The sequence below is a fragment of the Tauraco erythrolophus genome, chromosome Z (assembly GCF_009769465.1).
Source record: "Tauraco erythrolophus isolate bTauEry1 chromosome Z, bTauEry1.pri, whole genome shotgun sequence".
In the NCBI taxonomy this organism is placed as follows: domain Eukaryota; kingdom Metazoa; phylum Chordata; class Aves; order Musophagiformes; family Musophagidae; genus Tauraco; species Tauraco erythrolophus.
Genome location: NC_141496.1, coordinates 23,658,234 through 23,682,087, shown reverse-complemented (window position 1 = coordinate 23,682,087; position 23,854 = coordinate 23,658,234). Strand labels below are relative to the sequence as shown.

The following is a 23,854-nucleotide window of genomic DNA, read 5'->3' as shown; positions in this document are numbered from 1 at the left end:
GATTTCGAAAGCCATGTAGTAATCGGTATTGTAGCAAATACTTAAATGGATGTTATTTCTATTTCACTTTATACTATAAATTAGTTTTGTATTTATACCACACCTATTCTAAGAAAAGTAGATCTTTGAATCAATTGTGACTGAACACAGGGAAAATTAAAGAAGACTCAAAAATATCATCTGTGAGGTAATAAATTCAGAATTTTAATACTGCTTATGTATAGAAGGTAATAGATTAGACAGGTGTTAAGATTACAGTGTTGTCATTTTTTCAAAACTGGAAAGTGTTATTCCTCACTAAAAAACTGTAACAAAAATAAGTCCCCATGGAGCTACCTGCAGGAATAGCTTTCTCCAAACTGGAAAAGCAGCCTTCCTAAGAGGTGACAATTGTCAAACCAGCATAATTATACAGTTCTCCCTTTTATCATGTTAATAGTAATTTCTGTAGAATTATGGAGTCATTCCATAATTTACAAAAGGAATTCAATCAAAAAGACTATTGATTGTTAATTTATCTCTGCAATAGAATTTCAGAATATATATTGTAACAGATACAGTACTCTTACTATAACTTTCCTTTTATTTGCAATAGTAAAGAAGTTCATGATTAATGTGAATACATTCTACAAGTAGATTATGCGAGACTTAAATGGGTATGTTCTTGTAATATTTTTTGTACGATTTTTAGTTCTGTATCTAACAACATATTCTACATTTAATCAGATCTCTATATTTTAAAGCACTCAATTTACTCCTCTTAAATAATTGATGTTTTCAGTTGATTTATAGAAAGGTGATGTCCTGAATTCCTCTTCCGTTGCTAGCAGCAGGAATGTGTTTCTGCTTCATGAGTCAGACATAGAATCATAGAACCATAGAATGATTTGAGTTGGAAGGGACCTCAAAGATCATCTAGTTCCAACCCCCCTGCCATGAGCCAGGATGCCTTTCACTAGATCAGGTTGCTCAAAGCCTCATCCAACCTGGCTTTGAACACCTCCAGGGATGGGGAAGCCGCAACATCTCAGGACAACCTGTTCCAGTGTTTCACCACCCTCATTATAAAAAATTTCTTCCTTATATCTAATCTAAATCTCCCCTCTTTCAGTTTAAATCCATTGCCCCTTGTCCTATCACTACATGCCCTTGTAAAAAGTCCCTCTCCAGCTTTCCGGAAGGTCCCCTTTAAGTACTGGAAGAATGCTATAAGATCTCCTTGAAGCCTTCTCTTCTCCAGGCTGAACAACCTCAACTCTCTCAGCCTGTCTTCATAGGACAGGTGCTCCAGCCCTCGAATCATCTTTGTGGCCCTCCTCTGGACTCATTCCAACAGGTCTATGTCCTTCTTATGTTAGGGGCCCCAGAGATGAACACACTACTCCAGATGGGGTCTCACGAGAGCAGAGTAGAGGGACAGAATCACGTCCCTCGATCGGCTGGCCACGCTTCTTTGGATGCAGCCCAGCATATGGTTGGCTTTCTGGGCTGCAAGCATACACTGGCAGCTCATGTTGAGCTTCTCATCAACCAACACCTCCAAGTCCTTCTCCTCAGGGCTGCTTTCAATTCATTCTCTGCCCAGCCTATGTTTGTGCTTGGGATTGCCCCGACCCATGTGCAGGACCTTGCACTTGGCCTTGTTGAATTTCATGAGGTTCTCATAGGCCCACCTCTCCAGCCTGTCAAGGTCCCTCTGGATGGCATCTCTTCCCTCCAGCGTGTCCACAACACCACACAGCTTGGTGTCATCAGCAAACTTGCTGAGGGTGCACTCAATCCCACTGTCCATGTCACCAACAAAGATGTTAAATAGCATCAACCCCAATACAAGCCCCTGAGGAACGCCACTCATCACTGGCTTCCACTTAGACATTGAGCCATTGACTGCAACTCTTTGAGTGTGACCATCCAGCCAATTCCTTATCCGCCGAGTGCTCCACCTGTCAAATCTATGTCTCTCCAGTTTAGAGATAAGGATGTTGTGCAGGACAGTGTCAAATGCTTTGCACAAGTCCAGGTAGATGACATCAATTGCTCCACCAAAGCTGTAACCTCATCATAGAAGGCCACCAAATTAGTCAGGTAGGATTTGCCCTTAGTGAAGCCATATTGGCTGTCACCAATAACCTCCTTTTTTTGCCATGTGCCTTAGCATAGTTTCCAGGTGCATCTGCTCCATGATCTTGCCAGGCACAGAGGTGAGACTGACTGGTCTGTAGTTCCTCAAGTCTTTTTTTCTCTTTTTAAAAATCGGTGCTATGTTTCCCGTTTTCCAGTCAGTGGGAACTTCACCAGACTGCCACGACTTCTGAAATATGATGGATAATGGTTTAACAACTTCAACCGCCAGTTCCCTCAGGACCAACAGATGCATCTCATCAGATCCCATGGACTTTTGCACCTTCAGGTTCCTTAGATGATCTTGAACCTGATCTCTTACAGTGGGCAGTTCTTCATTCTCCCAGTCCCTGCTTTTGCCTTCTGTGACGTAGGCTGTGCAGCTGAAGCTCTTTCCAGTGAAGACTGAGGAAAAAAAGTCATTGTGTACCTCAGCCTTTTCCATGTCCCAGGTAACCAAGTCTCTTGTTTCCTTCCAGAGAGGGCCCACACTTTCCCTAGTCTTCCTTTTAGCACTGATATACCTATAGAAGCTTTTCTTGTTGCCCTTGATATCCCTGCCCAGATTTAATTCTATCAGGACTTTAGCTTTCCTAAGCTGATCCCTGGCTGCTTGGACAATTTCTCTGTATTCTTCCCAGGCTACCTGTCCTTGCTTACACCCACTGGAGGCTTCCTTTTTGCATTTGAGTTTTTCCAGGAGCTCCTTGTTCATCCATGCAGGCCTCCTGGCGTTTTCACTCAACTTCCTCTTTGTTGGGATGCTCCTGAGCTTGGAGAAGGTGATCCTTGAATATTACCCAGCTTTCCTGGGCCCCTCTTCCCTCTAGGGCTTCATCCCCTTGTACTCTGCCAAGAAGATCCCTGAAGAGGCCAAATCTGGTCTGCTGAAGTACAGGGAACTGAGCTTGCTGAGCACCCTCCTTGCCACCATAAGAATAAAAAAAAGTTATATGAACAGCTAGTGACTGACCACTGCATCTGATATTCAACCTTATTGGACTTAAAAGAACTCAGTGACACTTTATGGTTATATGTAAAATGTAGCACAGTTTCTTAAATGCCATTGTGTTGAATTATAACACGATTACTATCAATGCTGTAGTCAGTGGTGAACACCACTGAACAAAATTTATCATCATCTAACATGAGTGTTTTAGCATTGGTTCCTTTCTTGTACAGTCAACACAAGTGATTTTCTCTCACTTTACCACAGTTTACAAGGTGTCTAAACTATTAGAGAAGTATATACTCTGACACGATTTGGGTGGACATTATTATTTTCCTAATTGCTGTATATTTTGTTTCCTGATCCAGTTATACTTGTTATCTCCATAGTATATTGACCTTCAATGTTATGTATTTATCTCAAATTTGAATGGTTTCTATTGCACTTAGGCAACATACTTCCCGTATATTCAGGCCAAAAATAAAACACAGTGGTTTGTAAAGACTACATGTCATTATTAGTCCAGGAAATTAAGGGACAAAATAAGAGGCTCCCAATTATTTTCTGTATGTCAGAAGTACTTATCTTTACTGCAGTATCATCACAGGTGTCTGGTAAGAACCGTGGTGCCATTCTGAAGGAGTAAGAGATACAACAGTTTATCTAGTGCACTATCAATGTTACCACCATCAGCTGAACAGAGTCTTGAAAATATTGTCAACACTTTTGGAAACAAAGATAAAAAAGAAAACAAAATTGTTAGTTTTTGAACACTCTTCTATTTTTCTAATCATTTCTTGAAAGCAAGGACATGTTCTTAAAAAGAGATGTGAAAGGTTAAGAATCCTACACAACTTAAAATATCATTCTCTTATGAGATAAAATATTGCATTTTATTTTATGGATCTCTGAGCATTTTGGTGTGATGTACACAGAGAGCTCTGAGATGCTAATACAAGCCTAATAGTTGTGTACGGCTGGAGCAGTAGTTCTCATATTCAAGCCTCAAATCACTAGGGAGTTTCCAGTCTCCTGTGAGGAGGCTCAGGCAAGTTCCAGGAAAATGATAAGAAATGTATTTTTCTAAATCATTTTCAGTTACAACTCTCAAACGTGGAATGTTCTGTTGCTATTGAGTCTTCAGCAGACTTAGTACTTTTGAGGATTCTGTGGTAAAATAAGCTAGGCAAGTAAGAAAAAAAAATTTCCTTGACTCTATATAGGAAATATTGACAAAAAGGTATCATATACTTTTTTTTTCTTTTTTTTTTTTTAGATAAAGCTGCTAGGTCCCATTTATAGCATATTTTGCAAGGAAGTGTAAATATTCTGTGGTTTAGAAACAAGATGTTCTGGCAGTGTCTTAGCACACCAGTGTAATAAACAATTGGACATACACATATTGTTTTTTAAAATGTAAATATAAAGATTAGTAGCTGACTGGAATGAAAGTCAGATATTTAACTGTAATTGAACATCTGCCTTAATACTGTGACATATCTTGTGCCCTGTGGTTCAGTTTCCACTTGTGGAAAAGTACAGGTAGCCACACCCTGTTTCTATTATTTGGATGAACTGGATGAAAAACAATATGTAAATGTAAAACTCGATTATTGTTAATAATATAATACTGTTACTAACTATAAAATAGGCATACAAATGGAATACACCAATGCTATAATTGCCGTATAGCTATTAAAATATACATGCATTACTCTTCATTACTATGAAGCATTTTTTAAATGAAACCTGAGTACACCTGTGTATTGGGATTGTGTGGCAAGGTTTTGGCAGTGAGAAGATGCCAGAAGCTTCCCTTATGTCTGACAGAGCCAATGCCAGCTAGCTCCAAGACAGACCCACTGCTGGCCAAGGCCAAGCCCAAGTCCATCAGCGACCGTGGTAGTGCCTCTGTGATAACATATTTAGGAAGGGAAAAAAAACCTGCAAAACAGCAGCCGGAGAGAGGAGTGAAAACATGTGAGAGAAACAACTCTGCAGACATTGAAGTCAGTGGAGAAGGAGGGGGAGGAGGTTCTCCAGATGCCAGAGCAGAGATTCTCCTGCAGCCTGTGGTGAGGACCATGGTGAGGCAGGCTGTCCCTCTGTAGCCTATGGAGGTCTGCAGTGGAGCAGAGATTCACCTGCAGCCCATGAAGGACCCCATGCAAGAGCAGATGAATGCTCCCAAAGGAGGCTGTGATATCATGGACAGCCTGTGCTGGAGCAGGTTCCTGGCAGGACTTGTAGACAGACCTGTGGAGAGAGGAGCCCATACTGGAGCAGGTTTGTTGGCAGGACTTGTGACCCTGTGGGGGAACCCACACTGGAGCAGTCAGTTTGTGAAGGACTGCATCCTGTGGCAAGGACTCATGCTGGAGCAGTTCACAAAGAACTGCAGCCCGTGGGAAGGACCCATGTTGAAGAAGTTCATGGAGGACGGTCTTCTGTGGGAGGGACCCAACACTGGAGCAGGAGAAGAGTGTGAGAAGGAAGGAGTGGTAGAAACAATGTGTGACAAACTAACTGCAACCCACATTCCCCGTTCCCTGTGCCACCATGAGGGAAAGGGGTAGAGAAAATCAGGAGTGAAGTTGAGCCTGGGAAGAGGGAGGGGTGGAGGCAGGTATTTTAAGATTTAGGTTTTATTTTTCATTACCCTACTCTAATTTGATTGGTAATAAATAAAATTAATTTTCCCTAAGTTGAGTCTGTTTTGCCCGTGACAGTAATTGGTGCGTGATCCCTCACTGTCTTCATCTTGACCCATAAGCCTTTCATCACAGACACTGATCTGCCTTTGTGAGATCTAAGTCTTGTCAGCACCTTTCCATCGGAGGTTACTCTCTCTATGGTTTGTTAAACTATTGGCTGGACTGGTCTCCAGCTTTGTGTGAATTTCTTAGGGTATATCATTTCACAAAACTGAGTGAGAGAGTGGTCAGAAGAACTGTTCAATTAGCAGAACCAAAGAAGAGATGATCTGTAGTTTGTGAGGAGAGAAAGACAGTCTGGGCCAGTTACTGTGGATGTACTGCGTCCAGAATAACTAATCTGATTACTCCATAGGAACCCTGTTTTTTTGTAGGTGGAGATTCAGATTCAGAGAAGTTTTTGAAGCTTCCAACCAGAGAAGCAGATAATGCTTCTAAAAGAGAGAAAATCATTCCTCCAGAGCTTCTAAGCTAAGCTTAGCTAGGTACATTTTAACCAGATCTAACCTTCTTTCTCCCTACTGTGCTCCTTTCAGTCTCTGAGAGAAAACATGAACATGCAAATGTAGCTATGCAGAAATTGGGTTCTTTAACAACTGACTAGAAGGCAAAACATTTGGTTGTAAGCGTCTTTTTGGTATACACTTTTATTTGAGAGGCTTTGCAAAGGGACAGTTTATTTTGGCCACAATTCTTTCACTCTTTCTCTTTGTAACTGGGAAAATTTCAATATTATACTGATCTTCAAGAATGCAAATGTTAGCAAGAGAGGAGTTTCTTTTTCTTTTTCTTTTCTTTTTTTTTTTTTTTTTAATTTACTTGTATTAATGCTTGCTGTATGCTGGCTTTTTTTTAAAAAAAAGCCCGAAAGATTTTGCCCTAAAGAGCTTACAATGCAGGAAAAAAACATATTCATATACTGCTAGTTCCAGTCTTGAGCCCTGATGTTCCAGTAAAATTTAAAAAAACAATTTAGACCCACATTCTCCAGGGAAATTACCAGGTGAGGTAAGTCTCAGCATAGGGCTCAGGCTCCAAAACCAGACATGTGTCTGTTTGTGCTTCATCTTAAGTCTAGTAGAAATTATTCTTCATCCTTCAAAAGCTACTGCAGTAATCAATATTTCTTACTTAAAATACTTAATTTTCAAAGTTTCAAAATATGGAAGAAAACCCCAAACCTACTTGCCTTCTATATGGACTCATGAGTTGTCTCACTGCAAGACAAATTCTAAATAACTTCTGTTCATATACTAGGCTTAGGTAAGATTGTTAAGAGTTCATGTAAAAGAAAGGGTTTGGAGTCACAGGATGCATATGTGCAGTTTCATTCTTGGTTGTTTTTTTTTTTTTTTTATAGTGCCATAAATTCAAAGATCTGTTATGTCAGTCAATAAAAATTCCTATCTTAAAGAGGATACAAACAAAACATATCTTAAAAATTCAAGCCTTCCATCATAGCTTGTTAGCAAACTGGGAGCTGTTGTCTTCTTTATGCCTGGACAATTTTGAAAGTCATAGAATTGCTAGGTCATACAAATTCTACAAAATTAATAAAAGTTAATAATGCTATAAAGTTGAGATAGTCTGCTTTTACACGTCTGTTATTTCATATGAATATTGACAAACTAGTGCATTTATTTCACTTCCAGAAACTTTGTGATTTTTTTCTGTATTGGCAATAATAAGTACTTACAACTAAGTACTAATTTCGTCAGCAACTGAAGCTGATCACAAATGCTACATGACCATGTGATGCTTGTTTCAGTGGTCAAGTAAAACTTTCTGAGTGTTTGAACACCATCATGCCGTGCTGCCCTGTAAACCAGATCCCTGACTTGGGCTAGATCTGCTCAGCCACCTGTGAGACAGCCCAGTTAGTGATCTGGTCTACAGCAAGCTTCTGCATGCTGTTGTTCTGCCACACCTGAAGAAGCAAGGAATTGCTGCATGGTGAGACTTACAAGTGGCAGAGGAAGGATCTCAGACTGGTTTGGCCACTGATGCCAGTCATCTTTCTTCAACAACCTTATCTTTCTATCTTATCTTCACTTCAAGTATACGACAGTTGTCATTATTTCACTCAGATGTCTTTCCGTAGCATTACCACAGGAAAAGCCCAAATGTTTCAAAGTACACAAAAAGCTTATTCATTCTTAAAACAATCCACTAAATTAGTCACTGTCATTTTAAGATTATCAGATTAGAGCTGGACTTTCTAATACTTTGTTCATTTTAAGCCTAGTCATAATTACAGTTTAAATTGCATTTTACAAATATTATCTGTGGCTATGGACTAAGATCACAATTCGAAACAGTGATATAGTTATGACATTGCAAAATTATTTTCTTTTTCATATCAAAATATCCTTTAAAATTGACAGCATACCTGTTTTTTAAACCCAAGGCAGGCAAAAAGATAAAAAAATATGCAGCAGATTGAAATGAAAAGTCAGGATGCTGATTATGAACCAGAAAGTTACTAGTATAGCTATATTTAATCGGACTTTGTTCGTAATGACTGAAAGTGGACGAATTTTGATGCAATATTTTCCATTCTACTTGCAAAAGTATTGGCAGCATAATATAGATAAGCTTGTATTTCTGCTGCCCTTTCTGCATTTCTCGGAGCTAATATTTTTTATTTTGAATGCTAAAATGTTTGATTATCTGTCAAATTGTACTCAGTTTCTAAAACATTACATGTACTCTGAAAATATTGGATAGAATGGGCAATATGAGAAGTGCCCTTGTAAATTCAGATATGTAAGATCAGATCAGACTGATCCAAAGGGATCAACCAGTGTGACAGTGAGGTTGCTGTTCTTCATTTGTGGAAAGTCGTGATGGTTAAGGGAAGTCCCTGCCAGATGGGAAAATGTTAATGCTACGCCCATCCTTAAGAAAGGCAAGGAGAAGTAAGAAAGTACTGCAGACAGATCAGCCTCACCTCATTTGCTGGAAAGGTCCAAGCGCATCTCTGAATCTATTTCCAGGCCTGTAAAGCACATGAAGACAGTCAGGACTACTCAACATACAGATTCACTAACAGCAAATAATGTTTGATTGACCCAACTGCTGTCCGTGATGAAAAGACTGTGTGGAAGAGAGAACAGTGGGTGTAATATACCTTCAGTTTAATAAGGCTTTTGAAACGATCCCCCAAAATATCCTCATTTGGAAACTGAGGCAGCCTGCATGTAATTGAAGCGTAGTTGCAAAAGACAACAAATTTAAGCTCTTCTCAGGGGTGGCATGCCGTTTAAGGAGGGGCAAGGGCCCCTGATGGGGAGGTTCAGATTGAACATCAGGAGAATCTTCTTCATTAGGAATGGGGTGCAGGACCGGGACAGGTTATCCGTGGCGGCTGAGGAATTTCTGTTGTTGGAGGTTTTTTGACATTCAGACAAGGCCGAGGTTGATGTGATCTAGTGTTGCTGATAGCCCCATTTTGAGCATGAGGTTGGACTGGACAACCTCACAAGGGCCCTTCCAAACAGCATCTCTGTGATTCTGAGAAATTATAGTGAGATTGGTCACAGAAGCTGTGTCTAATTTTAAGAGAGTAGAGGGAACTTGCAATTGTGAAATACAGCCCCATTCAATATGGGAATGGCGGTAAAGAGAGAGGAAAAAGTTCTCTTCTTTGAGTTTTTCACAAATTTGTATCCTATATGCCTATATCCCACATTGCAATTGTCCCCATTGTTTATTGCATTCTGGACGTAATTCTCTCCTCTTGTCTCATTTCAGTCTTTCTCCTTTTAATTTCTTATTTCTTCTTTAATATTCTTTTAATTTATGTGTCCCATACATGCTGTAAAAACTGTCACAGGCTTCTACAGTTGGCCAAGTGTAGCATCTAAGATGTCTGGTTTGGAAATAACGATGTATGTCTGGATAAATAGCAGGAGAATCAGAACTTGATAAAATGTATGAGTTCAAGCTCAAGGTTCCCTCAATGAAAGCACTACTTTGGCTCTTTCACAGTATTTCAAATATTTATCACAACTTCTTATCTTGTCTGAAATTGGATGGTGAAGTCAAAATTTATTTTGACAGGAAAGAAAAAATGAAGAGATGACAGATGATTATCAGGATTATCTAGGAAAGTACTATTGGCCTGGAAAAACACGGACTGGGAGTTTTGCCCAACAGAAGCTTGGATAGACATGGTTAGAGGGTGGATCTTGATTTTAGGAGCACTGTGTCTGGGAAGAAAGGCTAACTTTTAAGATGGAAAATAGAAAAAAATGCACCAAGACATTAAAGAGTAGGTGTACATTTCCATTAATAAGAAATTAAGAAGTTTAGAAAGGAATTTTTGAGGTTTAAAATGATTGCAGATCTGTGATGGAAAGGGAATAAAGATGGCAAGAGGAGTTCTGTGATGGAGGAAGTAGCTGTTGTTCATGAAACTAATCAGAACAGTCTAATGAGTACATGAACACTGATTGGAAGAAAATAAATGTTTTTGGAAAGATACTGTAGGAGACAGATCTTTGCAATACATTCTTGCATAGTACTGATATTCTGGCAAACAAAATAGAAGGACCAGACAAACACATATTAATAGTTTTCAAATGAACACCTGCACGTCTTTTTCATATTTTGTCAGGAGTGTAGTAATTATAATTTCATCGTGAATAAGAAGAAGTGTTACATTTTAAAATATTACCACACAGGACAAATATGTATTCTACTAAAAAAAAAAAAAAAATGCAAGGGAAAAAAAAAAAGCAACTTAAAGAAAATACAGCTTCCTTCAATTCTGGATTACTGGTTGTACACAAGCACAAAATAATTTGAAATGTAAAACTAATTTAAAAAATGCTTTTTAGCATATAGAACATGTTCCTGTTCTATAAATTTAAACTTTAAATGATTTTTTTCGGCGGCAGTTATAAACTCCTGAAACGGATGAGTTTTTATATATATATATATATGAAAGCTTCTCTGTACCAGTGGGCTCAGCATCACTATAATTAAACCTTCCTCGCATTGATTCACAGCCAGTCTTACTCGCAGGAGGGAGAGAGCTTACTCATCGGTGAAGATGGCAGACCAGGGGCAGGTTTCAGGTTGGGAAAATTTCAGGCAATTTCTGAACCTGATGTGGCAAAGATTGAACGGATGATACAGGGAACAAGGGGTGACAGGAGCAGGAGTTTAGGGAGTAAGAACCCATTTTTCAGCCAGTGCGAAGTTCTCGGCGAACTGGAGCGTGAGCAACTTTGCCACCTGTCGTCGCTCCGCAGTGCGAGCCCCTCCGGGAGGGAGTCACGTCGGGCCAGCAGCCGCACGCCGGCGTGGTGCCGCTGGCTCCCCCGGCGTCAGGAAGGGAGAGGCGCCCGGGGAGCCCGGGGAGGAGGGGACGAAAGCAGCGGCAGGGAGAGCCCCTCCGCGCTCGCTCCAAGTGCTGGTCCTCCCCCGGGCCGGGCCGGGCTCCCCGCCGTGCCCTCCCCCGCCTCCTGCACACCCCTTCGCGCTCGACGCCCCGACCGCAACCCGCTGCCGGCTCCGCTCTCCCCCGCGCTGGCTCCACCGCGGCTTTAAATATTTCCGAGCGGGAAGCCAGCCCCTCTCCTCCTCCTCCTCCTGCTGCCGCTCTCCCCGCCTCCCCTCCCGAGTGGCCGGGAGGACTCGGCGGCGCGGCGGCCCCAGCCGCTCCCACAGCCGGGCGAGGGGCGGTGCGGCAGGAGCTGTCCAACTTTTCAGCACAGTTTCCCCGCCGCTGCCCGGAGGAAGGCGGCCGCCGCCGCCCCGGCCCGCCCGGCCCGGCCCGCCCGCCCGCTGGCAGCATGGAGGCAGAGCGCGGCGGCGGCAGCGGCTTGTCCGCGCTGCCCGGCAGCAGCGACGGCGCCGGCGGCAGCGACGGCGCCGGGGGCAGCGGGACTCTCAAAGCCCCCAAGCATCTCTGGCGGCATGAGCAGCACTACCCGCCGCAGCTGCGGCAGCACCAGTTCCTCCAGCACCAGCAGACCCCCGGCCCGCCGCCGCCGCCCGCCTCGCGGGGCCGCTGCCTGGCCGGGGCTCGCGTCAGGCACCGCGGCTACTCCGACACGGAGCGATACCTCTACTGCCGAGCCATGGACCGCGCCTCCTACGCGGTGGAGACCGGCCACCGGCCCGGCTTGAAGAAATCGCGGATGTCCTGGCCCTCCTCTTTCCAGGGACTCAGACGGTAGGAGAGGGCTTGGCCCACCGCTCCGGCCGTGGCGGGGGGGGGCGCGGCGGCGGGGTGCCGCCCGCCAGGCTTGTTCCCGGCCGCGGGCAGGGGAGCCGCTGAGGTGTGGGCACGGCGGGACCCCCCACCCGACCGACCCCGCTCCCCGCGGCGGGAAGGAGAAGAAAGGGACGCCGTGCGGCTGCGGAGGCTCTGAAAGGGAGGTGGGGCCGGGCTGGTCTGCCGTGCTGGGGAGCCCAGGGTGGGAGGCTGCTCGGAGGCAGCTCGCCTCGGCGGGGCCCCCAGGCAGCGCTTGCCCGGGGCGGGCGTGACCGGGGCACCGGCGGCGGCACGTCGTCCCACACACGCCTGTCTGTGGGTGGAAGGGCCATCGCGAAACACGTGGGTGGCAGCGGGACCGCGTCTGTGCCAGCACGGAGCCGTGAGCGGGGCGGCGAGTGCGGGGCGGCCGGCCGCACCGAGCCCTGCGCTCCGCCCGGGCCCCGCTGCCCGCTGCCGCCCGCTGCCCGCCGCCGCCCCCGCTGCCCGCTGCCCGCTGCCCGCCGCCCGCCGCCGCCCAGCTCGGCTCCACTGCCTCCCCGGCTGCCCCGCCTCGCTGGAGCTGCCCGTGCTGCCCGCGCTCCCCGTGAACCTACAGCGCTGGTGCCGAGTGGGAAGGAGGGAATTCGTGTGCTGTGTGCACGAAGTTAAAATAATGAGAGCTCTGGGAGGTGGGAGACAGTCTGGCAAATCCAGGGTTAGGGTCCTGCTAGTTCGAATGGGTTTAGATGAGAAAATAGGCTAATGGTTTCTTAGCCAGAGGGAGGAGTCCGTCATCTACTAGTCTATTGTTCCCTGTTAAATGAGCTGTAGATTTATTTTTCAGCGTGTAGCTCACCAATGCCTATTTTGCCCTTGATGGCTATCGCAGGCATCTGTTTTAAAATAAAATTCTCTGTCAAAATCGGTAGGATATTGTATTTGATGGATCAATTTATTATTCGGTCTTCATTTTTAGTAGCTGGAACCACTTCCTTTTAGTGGAAAGCCACACACATGTATTTGAATATTAAGCGGACATTGTGAATACAGGATTTATGGAAAGAATGGTGGGCAGAGGGACAATACTTAATACTCCGTTACTCTGTAGATTTTTGATTTCCTGGATAATCAGATTTTTATAGCATGATATGCTCGATGAATAAATAATAGAATCCTTTCTGAATGAAGATTGCTTTGTGTGTTTCTGTGGTACACACTGTATTCTTTATTATGGAGCCTTGGCCATAAATCTGAGCAAGACATACTTGAGTATTCTCTGGCAGTGTTTGCTGTTTCTGCCTAACGTTGGCTTCATTTCCACTTTGTATGTAATTGAGAAATATGAAGAGGTTCAGCAATTCTAAATTAGAACTACACTTCCACATCAGTAATCTTTAAAATCTGTCTTTTAATGTCTTTGGTTTTTACATAGCCATTCTGTTACTACACCTTTTTATCACTTGTGTGAACTCATGCTTGTCCGAAGTTAATGATCTTAAATTTTTTACTATGTAAGATTTGAAAGAACAAATCATATCCTTCAAAAATGAACCAACGTTCAATTTAATGCTCTTTTCAATACATTCCTGTTTCTTTTGGAGGAAAAACACTAGGCATCTAGGGTTTTCAATCTTCAAGACTGAATGCATTTCTGTTTTCTGAATGCAAAGAAGTTTAATTTTTGTAAATCATAATGGTTGGTTTGAGTATATTCAATATTATTCCATAAGTGGTTAGTTATTGAGAGGATCAGAAATCATGCCGGAAAGGGAAAATATTATTTTTTCATTAGGGTTTTGAAGCCATTTTAAAATTTTAAATTACTGTTCTTAGGAACAGAATTTTAAATTACTGTTCTTCCTTTTAAAATAGGAATTTCAAATTCTCTATGAACAGTATTTTGTTTTTTTAAACTTCTGTTATTTTTGTAAGTGCAACAATGCTGGTTTGACAAGACATGCTGCTTTAAAATTAGGGTGGGGGTCAGTGGGTTTTATTTTCATTTCATGGATTGGTAAAAATGCTTCACATATGCCTTCTTTTTAGAAGTACTAAAGCAAAGCGGATTAAAGAAGCTCAATAAAATTGACTGTTCCATGACTTTCATAGCAAAAGTAAATTCTCAGAGTTAAACATGTTGAATGAAGCAAACAGCTATAATATGACAACACAAAGTGAACTGTAAGAAATTTCTTTACAAATATATTCAAGAAATATCAGAAAATGCTGATCTTCCCAGGACTTTCAAGTTGTGGGTCAACTGCTTTTTTTTCATGGAAAGCAAAGCAAAATATCTTCTTAGCATTCTTGTAAAACCAGTAACTTGCAAAATACCTAATATTTTTGAAAAAGACACCAGCCCTTCTTGAAGTATTTCAGTTCCCTTTTCATTTTAAGACTTTTTAATATTTCTCTCTTATTTAACCTGTTTGTTAGAAGAACATTTCCTAATGGATTCTCATGGATTTATTCTTGTCTACGGTGATAAGCTTGTTTTTCAGAAAACCCCAAATTACTCTGAGAGGGTGGGAAAAAATAGGTATAGAACTGTACGGAAAACACATCATCTATTAGGGATATTATTAAACAATAATGGCTCAGATGTGCAAAAATTGTAGCTATAAACTTGTGTTTCCAGAATTTATTTTGTTTTGCTCTGAAGATATCCTAGTTCTTAAAACCTCAATGAAAACCGTAAGTTTTCCATTGTTTAACCATAAGTTAACCATTGGTTAAGAAGCCAAATATACAACTTTGAAGTTTCTTCTATTTAAGTTTTGTAGAAAACTTATAACAGTTACATTTTAAGAAAGAAATGAGAAGAAGGAATTAGATGTGTTAAAATCAGAGTTAGAACAGAGTAGTACATCTTTATTCTTCAAACTGAAGAGAGTTAACATTTAAAAGGCAAATTCAACTAGCAAAAATTCTAAATTGAATTAGTTGAAAAACACAATGTGCTTATATTTTGGAAAATGAAAGGTTGTTTATAACTATTTTAGTGCTTAACTCTGGCTATATATAATTATCAATTCAAGGAGTACAATAGCATTTATACTAAAGCCAAAGGAGTCAAGAAGGTAGCTGGGACTATCTGTGATAATTTTTTTTTTGCCATTTGCTTACTGTGTGGTCTCGGGCAAGTCAATTAATCTCTCTCTGGCACTCTTCTCATATGTAAAATAAAAACAGAAATACAGTCATTAAGTTTCTCTTAAGGTGATTTTTAGATCATAGAATAAAAGTTACTATGTAATAATAAATAGTGCTGGTGGAATTGGGAAATAAATACTCTAATAATTTTCCAGTTAGTAGTGCAAAAACATTCAGTGTAATAAATAGAGCTGGTGTTCTGGTTATCTTCAAAAATTTCAGGTACCTCTATTTGCTTCTCACATAACTATCGTTATTGCATGGTCTATATTCATAGTTTGGTTGTTTTTTAAAAAAACTTAGCATTTTTAAAGGCCATTAGTCATATGTCAATTAAATCATCTTGCCATATCATCTTCCTGTGTTCTATTTTTCACTTGTGAAATTTCAGACTGGAAAAAATAGAGAAGAAATAGCATCGGTCCTAATTCCACTAGTTATAGAATTTGCCAAGATGTTGTATCTTTAGGATACATGGTAATCTCTTAGACCTTAGACTTCTTTTTATCAGGTTTCCCAGACCATAATTTTTTCACAATAGGACTCCTGTAAATTTTATCTCAAGTGATTTGCGGAACTAGGCTTCTTCAGGAAACCAACTTTTCATCTGCATTTATGCGTAAGCAACTGCACAAAGGTGAGGAAATGGTAGTCTTTTGCAATCCAGTAGTCTGGTGCTTGTTCCCTAATGCTGTCTATTTTAAAACTATACTTTAGTAAGTGGCCATTAAAATTAGTTGCTGTCAAAAAAATCTGCTTCCTCTCCCTTTCCATTCCTTGTATGGGACTAGGTCTAACCAGGTAGCATCCACCACTGCATTACTTACCTGTGGAGATTGGTCTAAGTATCAATTTTTTCTTGAAGTGCCTAACTTGTCCTTACACCACTCAATAAAGGATTAAGAAACCAAAATAACATCCAAGATTGAATGCAGTGTAATATTTCAGTGGTCCAGAGGCTTTATTGTTCATTAGGAGAAGAAAGGAGTTTTGTGTGTGAGTTTCTCAACTTTCTGAAGTCTGTGATACTGTATGAAGCTGTAGTCGTTTAGCTGGATAAGACCTTGATTTCTGTAGCTACAAATAGAGCACCTGGAAAAATGATGGTGCCTTTGCCAACCTTGGCAAAAGTTTGTTGTGTATTCCAATAAAATCCACCCTACTTACCATCCTAAAACCCATTCTGTTCTCCTGCTTGATTTGGAAAGCTGCTCTTGATCTATTATGTCCTAACTACTTCCACATGACCGAAGGAAAAGGAAGATGAGTGTTTTCCAACTTACAGGGCAATGGAAAATGCGTTCAGAATTTAGTAGCAATCTCTAATTAAGAATTTTGTTGTTTACTTGTCTGGCAGTGTTTTATTGCTTTGTTTACTACTAAGTGGTACTAGCGCCCAAGATGTTACAATAATTGGCATATGTTAGCCCTCCCTCAAAGACACAAATACTTCTTACAACTTAGTAAACATTGTTGGATTAATGCTCTTTATGAATTGTCCATAAATATAAATGAAATAAGAAGCTCATCTTGTCAAATATTTTAAATAAGTGACTATAAGGTCCATATTTTCACGCTTGTTTAAAAAGGCTTACATTTTTGGATTTTTAGAGTTGTGTGACCTGAACAATACAAATAGCATTCATTTTCCTGCTGTTAGAATTTGTAAAAATATTAGCTTTTAAAATTCACATATTCAAATATGTTTATTTTAATATGAATGTTACTGCAAATGGATGGTGCCAATTTCCTGGTTTAGTGAGTGTAGAAACCTGGTGATTTAGCAGGACAAGCCCATCATAATCAAGTGGAGATTAATCAGGACTTAAACACTTGTCATTGAAAACAGTCATGTAAAAAAATATTAACATATCTATTTAGTGTATTTCTCAATGGTAACTATGTAATGCAGTTTTTCTTTAGTATTTTTAAAATAGATTTTAATATGGCTACATTATTTAAATATTAGTAGAGATGTGTGTCCAAGAAGGTTATGGTGTCACAGACTCATGGTGTCAGCTCTGTAGCGCTCAGCTGATGTTCTAAACATCTCTCCTTGGGACACCAGGTGCACAGCTGAAGGGTAATTTAGATGGGAATTTTATGCAGAACACTAAAAGAACCTTAGTAAATTTCTTATGAAAGTTATCTTAAATGGAATTAAATAATTTTAACTACATGCTACTTCTCTGTTAGAGAAGACTTTGGAGCTAGCAGATGATTGGAAAATGTGTGAGATTACATTGATGTGTTAAAACTGTAAATATGAGAGAAAGCTGGGAATGTATAGGTCCAAAAGCAAGGCAGAACCATTTGACTGCTAAATAGATCATCTTGATGGACGAGTTCCAAGACAGAAGTTTTTGCTAGTGGAAGGCAAGAGTTTCATGAAGAAAGAATGTTAGACAAACCCCACTCCATGTCACTTAATAGCATGATTTGAAAGAAGGTTGGTACATGCTGACATACGGCACGTCAACTTTTGTTTGCCAGTTCAACCAGTATGAGGTATATTACCGCTTTAGAAAAGAAGAGCATCACTAGAAGAGTTTATTCTTGTGAACAAGAATAAGGCTTATTTCTGAGAACAAGAGTTCTGGTAACATAGTGGGTCATCACCATGTCTGGATCAAATCCCAAGCTCTTCTGGTAATCTAGAGAAACTACATTTAGTGATGCTTGTTTAAACTGTGTTTTTAAAAATACTAATAATATTTGCTAATAGAAATGAAAATGTATAGGTAAGATATTAAAATCTGTTGATGTTTATTTTGAATATAACAATCCTGTTATCTACATCTAAATTCTCTCCGTGATGCGTTAAGACCTTAAGTTATGTGCAGCAAGGGTTACAGAAGGGGAGCAGTATCTGCCAGTTATTGATAGCTAGGAAATGCCCACCATTGTTCATTCCCCAAATTCTTTTCAGTTGTATCTGTCCACTCTTCTGGGTCTTTGCAATGACTTTGTGTGCCCTGCTGTGAAGATTTCAAGCTAACCATTTAGCTTAATAATGCAGCTGCTATTACAGATAAGTGCCTGCCTAGTTCCAGTTATCTTAAATAGATCTGTATTACAGTATTACACTGCAGTATTTGCACCACAGTTTCCAAGTATCTTCTAATGCATTAGAGAAAAATAACTACAAATTGATGATAAATAGCACAATTCACATATGCTCAGTTAACTTAGTATGTATATATAGATGTGAAACAGCCAAAGAGAAAATAAAGACATGTTGCGTTATAGAGTCATGGAATCACAGAATGATTTAGGTTGGAAGGGACTTCTGCAGGTCACCTGGTCCAGCCACTGCTCCAAACAGATCTATTCAGAACAGGTTGCTCAGGGCTGTGTCCTGTTCCATCTTGAACACTCCCAAGGATGGAGGTTCCACAGACTCTCTGGACAAACTGTTCCAGTATTTGACCACTTCATGGTAAAACATTTTTCCAATATCTAATCAGAATTTCCTATGTTCTGACTTGGGTCCTTTGTTTCACATCTTATCATTGTGCACCTCCAGGAGTCTGTCTCCATCTTATTTGTATCCTCTGTTTGATCAGAGAAGCAGCATAGTTCTCTGGGTGCAGTCTCACAAGTGCTGAACAAGCAGTTCCACGGGTATAGTGGAAAGTCTAGTTCTGGAAGGTTTTCCACTGCTATTTATTAGACACATGATTTCAGGAATGACTGGATGCTTACATAGATTAGTTTGCATAGACTATCCCTTCTCTCTGGTTCTCCTTGTGAGGGACCTGTAGCCTTTTTTCTTTCAGATTTCAGGGAGAGAGTTCAGTTCCAAGAGCAGTCGGGGGGAAAAAAGAGAGAGAAAAAGAACTGTGCCTTCCTATCATTTAGTATTTCGGGGAATTTAGTCAGAGATATTGTGAATATTGCCACTCTTAACCGCTCCTGCCTTGGCCCAAGCAGATCAAAGGCCATTCAGCTCCAGTCAGGAAAAATAAGCATGATGGGAATGGTTTGCTCCAGGGACAGCCAGCCCTCCCTCTGATTCCAGAAATTAAAACACTTCAGAACAAAACTCATATGTAAGTCCCTATTCCAGTACTTGAATCTACACCTCTGGCAGTTGAGCTTAACTTTCATTAACTTCTATTATTCTAAGGTTTTGGATGGAGATGCCAGGAAGATTGCAGATTACAAAAGGGGCCTTGAAACCCTATTCTTTTATTTCTTTTTGCTTCTGTCATTATAAAATCTTCCAAAAGATGTTCCCAAATTTCACCTCCCAGGAAAATAGGTCCATTTCTTCTGGACTGTACCGTGTAGAAAAACTGCTGGGAAGCTCATCTCAAACAACAGCAGAAGGCGATAGAGGGAAGAAAAGCAAAAATCTACCATATTTGAGGTCTTCAAAATCAGTAGAAACTTCAATATATTTGGAATATTAGATTAGCTTAGTTTTGTTATTCCTTCTGAACCAAAGTTTTAGAGCTTCATTCCCAGAGGGAAGTAAATGTGTAAAATGAGCATTTGGTCATACATGAGGGTAGCTAATCAAAACCACCACATTAAAAATCTATGTGTAAAAAGATATTTGGATGTGTACTTAAACATACACATGCAAAGACAACCAAAACATGTTTAGTCATGGGGAAGTAAGACCAGCTGTTGAATTTAGAGTTAGGGGGTCAATTAATAGTATAAATTTATATTAAATATAGACAGCAGAGTGTCAGGAGAATATAAAGTGCTGCAAAGCTGTGCTCAAGGGATCTGCACATTCCTGAGACAAAGCGCATTTTTCACCCCTCCTAGGATATGTTATAACAGAGAGATTAAAATTTCCTGTCAAGTTTTGAAACTGAAAAATCACTAGATAAACATCACTTAGTTATCACCATAGGTTACCACACCTATGTTTTGGGACATGGTGGACTTGTTTACAGCAATTGACCATAAAAAGTGATGAGAGTGAGAGCAGCTGCTATTAAAATTATCTTTCAAGTTTTGGACATATTCATCATTGTTTTCTATTATTAGCTCTAAATTCCTAATTTTAGGTTAAACTCATCAACTGCTTTTATTTATTTGCTCACTTTTCTCTCTACTTAGAAAATGAAATAGCACTGCATGTTTCAAGGCAAGAGTTGGATTCTCAAGAAACAATTAAAAGACTTTTTATAGAAGTGAATAGAGGTGTTACTAGTAAGAAAGTGTGGTAGTAAATGGAAGAATAAATATTCTGCTGAATTGTTCTTGTAATGTCAAATAAAAAATACCACAAATTTAAGACCAAGGTACTTTTTTGCAGATGCACTTAGAATCATAGAATGATTAGAGTTGGAAGGGACCTCAAAGGTCATCTAGTTCCAACCCCCCTGCCATGAGCCGTGATGCCTTCCACTAGATCAGGTTGCCCAAAGCCTCATCCAACATGGCCCTGAACACTTTCAGGGATGGGGCATCCACAGCTTCTCTGGGCAACCTGTTCCAGTGCCTCACCACCCTCATTATAAAAAGTTTCTTCCTTAGATCTAACACAAATCTATCCTCTTTCAGTTTAAAGCCATGGCCCTTTCTCTTGTCACCATATACCATTGTAAAAAGTCCCTCTCCAGCTTTCCTGTAGGTCTCCTTTAAGTACTGGAAGGCTGCTATAAGATCAAACTGGAGCTTTCTCTTCTCCAGACTGAACAGCCCCAACTCTCTCAGCCCATCTTCATAGGAGGGGTGCTCCAGCCCTCGAATCATCTTCTTGGCCCTCCTCAGGACTCGCTCCAGCAGCTCCATGTCCTTATGTTGGGGGCCCCAGAGCTGAACACAGTCCTACAGGTAGGGTCTCACGAGAGCAGAGTAGAGGCGCAGAATCCCCTCCCTCGACCTGCTGACCACACTTCTTTGGATGCAGCCCAGGTTATGGTTGGCTTTCTGAGCTGCCAGTGCACATTGCCGGCTCATGTTGAGCTTCTCATCCACCAGCGCACCCAAGTCCTTTTCCTCAGGGCTGCTGTCAATTCATTCTCTGCCCAGCCTGTACTTTTGCTTGGGATTGCCCTGACCCATGTGCAGGACCTTGCACTTGGCCTTGTTGAACTTCATGAGGTTCTCACAGGCCCACCTCTCCAGCTTGTCAATGTCCCTCTGGATGGCATCCCTTTCCTGCAGTGTGTCCACAACACCACAGAGCTTTGTGTCATCAGCAAACTTGCTGAGGGTGATCTCAATCACTTGTATATACTCTCTGTCTCTCTGACACTTATGAGATCATTAAATAAACCAGTAGTAACACCCTGTGTAATGATAGGATAACGATATGAAAGACCGATACATGCATACATGTATTTCAGGAACTGATATTCATTTCATGTCCATCTGTCCATTTCTCAATCTTAGATTATCAGCAACTCACATTTCTCTATGCACCAACATTCTAGGAATTTTTAGCATAATCTGTGCTTGGCTGCGAGAGTAAAAACAGTTTACACTTAAGATAGGTGTTTTGATATATCTACATTGTTTATAGTCTTTCCCATATGTGAGGAGAGGAATGTCTCTATGGTACTTCAATTTCACTAAAGATCCATCGCATTTTCATCAGTTAACAAGAAGTAAATACTGACTACCATAAAAAAAATTACTGAGATGGTCACCTGAATTTTAGTTTTCCATTAGTGCAGCTTACAAAAATATGAAAGAAACTGATAATTTTATCAAATAATAACACTCTAAGGGTACTAAGAAACAAAGATATTGGATGAGAGAGAGAGAAATTGATTTGAGCAAACAAAGCCCACCACTAAATCTTTACTAAAATGGTCTGCAAAGTCTCACCATCCTGTGACCACTGTCCTAACTAGCTTCCGTCAATCTATCTCTACAGTGATCCGTTGACTTGCCTTAGGAACTAAACAAGTTTACACTCATGCTTACTGATTATGAACCAGTAACAGGAAAGGTCATCACCTGGAAAGTGTTGATTTTAATAGAGTAGCTAATAGAGTTGTTTAGGTGTATGGCAGGAGATTGTTCTGAGCAAAGTAGTTTTCCTCGCACCTCAAATTGCCAGAAACTCTACGTGTCATTGTGAAAATACAAATAAACTAGTTTCCTATGTTGAACTTTTGAAGACTAGCAGAGTACCTTGGATTAAGGAGGACTTAATATTTACAGTGTATTTTTCTTCTCAAAAAGTTCTACAATATTTCAAAACCCACAAGTTATTCTGTGAAAGGTGTAGCAGACATTTTACATACACATTTTAAAATTGTATGACAAAAATACCTTGTTTTCTATTATTGTCTTAGAATCATAGAATCATAGAATGGTTAGGGCTGGAAGGGACCTTCAAAGGTCATCTAGTCCAACCCCCCTGCAAGGAACAGGGATATCTCCAACAAGATCAGGTTGCTCAGGGCCTTGTCCAACCTGGCCTTGAACATCTCCAGGGATGGAGCATCCACCACCTCTCTGGGCAACCTGTTCCAGTGTTCTACCACTCTCATAGTAAAAAATTTTTTCCTAATATCCAACCTGAACCTACCTCCCTCTATTTTAAAACCATTACCCCTTGTCCTATCATAACTGGCCCTCCTGAACAGCCTCTCCCCATCTTTCCTGTAGGCCCCCTTGAGGTACTGGAAGACCGCTATAAGGTCACCCCGGAGCCTCCTCTTCTCCAGGCTGAACAGCCCCAACTCTTTCAGCCTGTCCTCATAGGAAAGGTGCTCCAGCCCTCTTATCATCTTCGTGGCCCTCCTCTGGACCCTCTCCAACTGGTCCATGTCCTTCTTATGTTGGGGACTCCAGAACTGGACGCAGTACTCCAAGTGAGGTCTCACGAGGGCAGAGTAGAGGGGGAGAATCACCTCCCTCGACCTGCTGGCCACGCTCCTCTTGATGCAGCCCAGGACGCGGTTGGCCTTCTGGGCCGCAAGAGCACATTGCCGGCTCATATCGAGCTTCTCTTAAAATTGTAAAGCTGGAAGAGATCTCACAGTAGAATCAGCTACAGCTGTGTCAGATCTTCTCTTCTTTTCTTTCATTTTTTTCTTTTATTCCATATTTTCCGAGCTCTAAACTAGTTGCTTCTTTCTTCTACGCTCTTTTCAGTTTTGATCCATACCTTTCATTATAAAACATGTCCATAACCAATCAAGCTAAGGATGTGCTAAGAGTGGATAGTGCAGAAGTGTAGAATCATAGAATCATAGAATGGTTAGGGCTGGAATGGACCTTCAAAGGTCATCTAGTCCAACCCCCCTGTAAGGAACAGGGATATCTCCAACTACATCAGGTTGCTCAGGGCCTCGTCCAACCTGGCCTTGAAACCTTAAGTGTTCTGGAAATTACGCTACTGTTTATTCATCTTAGTTTGATGGTTGACTTTTTTCCAACAGCATGGCAACGTTGTGTCATAATCAGCTTCTAATGCACAGTAACCCCAAATGCTTTTCAACAGAACTGCTGTCTAATTGTTGTGTTGCAGTTGTGCAGTTTCCCCCAGTTGTATGTTCCTGCAAATCCTATAATAATAGAGATCAAATACTTCCTTGAGCTCATGAAGCATGAAAAATTACTATAATCAAAACATCTTTATTTTTATAGTGTAACTTCTAGTATAGGGTCAGTAGGAAGCCCTATTAAAACTTTTGATGCAGTATTTAGTATTCTGTAAACAGTTAGAAGAAAAGTTTGTGACTTGATAGTCCCATTCAAATAACAAGCAAACATTGATGCCATAGT

General features: G+C 41.0%; 1 protein-coding gene across 1 annotated transcript in view; it reads left to right on the top strand.

Moving 5' to 3' along the window:
• Positions 1-11,585: 11,585 nt before the first annotated feature.
• The window catches only part of PDE4D (phosphodiesterase 4D), a 441,471-nt gene continuing 429,202 nt past the window's right edge, over positions 11,586-23,854 (top strand). The window contains exon 1 of the mRNA XM_086629648.1: positions 11,586-11,968. Coding sequence (XP_086485774.1) covers positions 11,586-11,968 — 383 coding nt within the window. The remainder of the gene's footprint in view (positions 11,969-23,854) is intronic.